The sequence below is a fragment of the Panicum virgatum genome, chromosome 7N (genome assembly GCF_016808335.1).
Source record: "Panicum virgatum strain AP13 chromosome 7N, P.virgatum_v5, whole genome shotgun sequence".
Classification (NCBI taxonomy): Eukaryota; Viridiplantae; Streptophyta; class Magnoliopsida; order Poales; family Poaceae; genus Panicum; species Panicum virgatum.
In genome coordinates, this window is record NC_053151.1 from 39,909,278 (window position 1) to 39,913,185 (window position 3,908).

At 52.5% G+C, this 3,908-nt stretch overlaps 1 protein-coding gene across 1 annotated transcript; it reads left to right on the forward strand.

Moving 5' to 3' along the window:
- The first annotated feature begins 930 nt into the window (after positions 1-930).
- LOC120681252 (ethylene-responsive transcription factor 6-like) lies at positions 931-2,283 on the forward strand. The gene has a single exon (XM_039962764.1). The coding sequence runs from the start codon at positions 931-933 to the stop codon at positions 1,918-1,920; it is 990 nt and encodes a 329-aa protein (XP_039818698.1). The 3' UTR covers positions 1,921-2,283.
- The last annotated feature ends 1,625 nt before the right edge of the window (positions 2,284-3,908 follow it).

Consider the following 3,908-nt stretch of genomic DNA (forward strand, 5'->3'; position numbering starts at 1 on the left):
GTCGTGAAAAGTTACACCCATCCGTGAAAAGGTTTTGCAAATAAACTTCGTTTAGTACTCCATGCATTGAAGATTCTTTTTTCGGAAATCGTGTGCTAAGTAGTACTGCACCGAAACAAACAGGGCCCAACTGGCAAAGGAGATGGCAGAGTTGAGTGCTCTGCTCGATAGGTCACTGTCAAGTGACAAGGAGGTTCCAGTAATTAATGGTGATCATGAGCTTTTAGGATTTAGGGCACCTGTGCTAATTTCGGAAACATCCAAACTTAACAGGCAGCATGCAGCTAAAATGTCACTCCTAGTTATTTCGATGGATAAAGTGGATGTGCCATGTAACTAATTTTACCATCTGAACGCTAAAGAGAAATAGCAGTCATTGTAATGTTTACTTCGGCCTCCCTCCTCAAGCCCATACATATATTTGTTCAGTTATTAAAAAAACCCTTCATATATTCACATAATGTAGCGATATAGTGCTGTACTGGATGTTGATCTGAATAAATCGTCACAACCTTTCAAAACAAAACAAAATCATCACAGCATGGAGAATCTGAAAGGGTCGTCAAATATCTAGAACAACAGAATGTCACTTCAAAATTGCAGATGTCACATCTTTGAAAGATGTATAACCAACTAGCTAGAGGCGTACGTTCACTCCCCACCTCGACTAATCCAACACTAAGGTGAGCTCAAGATTAGTGGCGAGACATGACGGCAAGACGCAAACACTAGAGCGAGTCTTCACTAAAAAGGTGTGGTCAAAGAAATTCACCTGGAGGAAAACCCTAAGCTCGCGGTCTCTTTTACTCTTCCATTATTGGTCCCTCCTCGCTGCGTGCCCTCCGCCAGTCCGCCTCCCTATAAAGCGTAGCACCACCACCCAAGTTTTGTTCTCAGACCTCAGATCCACAGCTCCATCAAGAGAACAACATGGACTTCGACGGCTTCGCCCTCGACTTCATCCGCGAGCACCTCCTTGACGGTGGTTGTGGCGGCGTCCCGGGGGATAGCACCGGAGTTCCAGACGACGTCACCTTCCCCATGCTGCAAACTCAACCCGAGTTCCAGTCCATGTCGACGTTATTCTTGCCGCCGCTGCGGCAGCAAGGGTATGCACACCTGACGCACGAGCACGAGGGCGCTGCCCTGGCTGCCGATGCGGCGGCGTCCCGGGCGCAGCATCATGAGGTTCCGGCTACGGTGATGATTAAGTTTGGGAGCGAGCCGTCGTCCCCCGTGAGGCCGGCGCTGACCATCACCGTGCCGCCGAGCCCGTACGCGTGGGCGAAGTCCGTCGTCACCGCGCCCGTGCCGGCGGCGGCCGCGGCCGTTGACAACGACTTCCGCAAGTACCGCGGCGTGCGGCAGCGCCCCTGGGGCAAGTACGCGGCGGAGATCCGCGACCCGAAGCGCCGGGGATCGCGCGTGTGGCTCGGCACGTACGACACGCCCATCGAGGCCGCGCGCGCCTACGACCGCGCCGCGTTCCGCATGCGCGGCGCCAAGGCCATCCTCAACTTTCCTAACGAGGTGGGCACCCGCGAAGCCGACCTGTGGGCGCCGCCGCAGCCTCCGTCGGCTGCGACGCAGGCCGCCCCGGCGAACAAACGGAAGCGTCTGCAGGAGGAACGCGACGTCGAGGTGCTCGCGGTGATCAACAAGGTGGTGAAGATCGAGATGCCGTCGTCGTCGTCCACACGGTCCACCTCGCCGTCATCCATGTCGACACGCGAGACCACAGCGAGCGCGTCCTCGACGGTGACGTCGACAACGACGGAGGCGGCGGGCGCAGGCGCTGATTGGCTCCCCGTGACGCCGTCCAGCGGGAGCTGGGATCAGTACTGGGAGGCGTTGCTCGGCGGGCTGCCGCCGCTGTCGCCGCACCCGGCGATGGGGTTTCCGCAGCTCACTGTTAACTGAGATGCTAAGAAATCGGATAGGCAAGGGTCGGACACTCGGACCTACAATTCTTTTGGATTGCCAAGGAAATCGGTTACTTTCCTTCAAATCCAAGAGGGTCATTGGGCCTAATCCTCCAGCGCCTAAACAAGCCAACCTGCGCGATAAAATAATTGACAGGGAACAGACATGACGTGGAAAACAGTATTTGATTTTGTGAAAAAGCTGATATACAGAGGTACCTGTGTAGATTGTTCGATGCTTGTGTAAAAAATAAGCATCAGGATGTGGCGTTCGATATGACCTACCAGCGTCCAACTTGCAAGTCCAATTTGTTTATGAGCTCATGTAAGAAACTTATTTATTGTTTTGTATTCTGTTGTCGTTTATATATTGTTTCGTCCCTTGATCTATGAAGCTGAGATTTTGTTCTAACAATGGTTAAATTGACGAGGTGGATTTTTCGAGTTAGTAAAGTGTAATTACTCCATCAGCTTCTAATTAGCTTTTACTAGTTTCTTTTTTTTAAATTCCCTACATACCACTCGGTAATATCTTTTTTTCCGATGTTTATTACGATCAATTTGGGTGTTAAGCACCTAAAAAGACACAAATTATTTCCGAGTAAAAAGATGGCGACATATACATTGTATAGTGTGTATTCTCATCGATATACCACCGATCATAGCCAGCGTTGGAGTACGACTCACACATCAGAAACTTTGAACCGGTCATAGCCAGCGTTCGTTTTCCCCGCAGATGCGGCGAACATGCATACCTAAGTCTAGACATAAGGATCAGAATAGGAGAACGTATCCTAGAAAGATTAGCTCTACACTGTTCCTGTTAGCAGCTGGTACACCACAAATTAAACAATTCAATTTGGGTGTCAATAACATGCATGTCAATGACTCAGTATTCTAGTAGTGGTTTCCCCAGGACTCGGCAGGATAAAGAGACCCATACAGATAAAAAAAAAAGTTCAGCGCTGGTAGTCTTTGATATGGAACGTGCTCCAAGATGATTAAACTAAGTTGGAGAGATCTTGAGTTTTTGACCGTGGACAAACGGGCTAGTGGAGCCGGCTCGGAAAATGTCAAGCACGCGAACTGATAAACGTCACAAGTCAATGGCACACTTGCCAGGGTGGCACGCGAACTGATAACATAATTAATTTCGTTTATCTGATTTCAGCTTATTTCAGCTTATTCCAATTTATTCACTCCCAAAGAATACTATTGAATCAGCTGAAATCAATCAACTTTTTATCAGCCGAACTATTGAATCAGCCAGCTTATTCCTGCCTGACTACCAGTACGTGTGTGTGTGCTCATCTCATCAGAACTCTTATCGGTCGACTCACCCTCGTCGCTTGTCGGTACCCTGCAACTGGGGTACCCACTCCTACTGTGCCAAGACTCGCGTAGTTATCCGTAACTACGCCCTAAGGAGCTGAGCAGCCGGACTCCTGGGTTCCGACTCCATCTCACCGGACCAACGGTCCCGGACCCGCTTCCCGTTCGGGGACGGGTCCGGTGTCACCACGTGTCCCAGAGGTGGAAATGCTCAGCACCTGTGGCCGCGGACCCGGACCCCCGCAGGTGGGTCCGGGACCTCCACGTGCCATCCGGACCCCCGCAGGTGGGTCCGGGACCTCCACGTGCCATCCGGACCCCCGCAGGTGGGTCCGGGACCTCCACGCGCCATCCGGACTCCCGCAGATGGGTCCGGGACCTCCACGTGCCTATCCGGACCCCCGTGAGCTCTCGGCTCAGCTAGCTGCCCGGGAGGGGTCCGGAGCCGCCACGTGTCACGCAGACGCGGGTCACGCAGACGCGGGCGCAAGCCTTCCGCTGGAAGCTCCCTCACCCACCCGCATTAAGTGCGAGTGGTTGAGGCGTGCTCTGCTGCCGCTGGGCACGGGGCAGCTTTTGTCAGTCCACACTGTGGATCGACAGTTACCGAGGCGGCTCGTCAGTTACCAAGGCAAGCATTGAAGACTCAGCGCC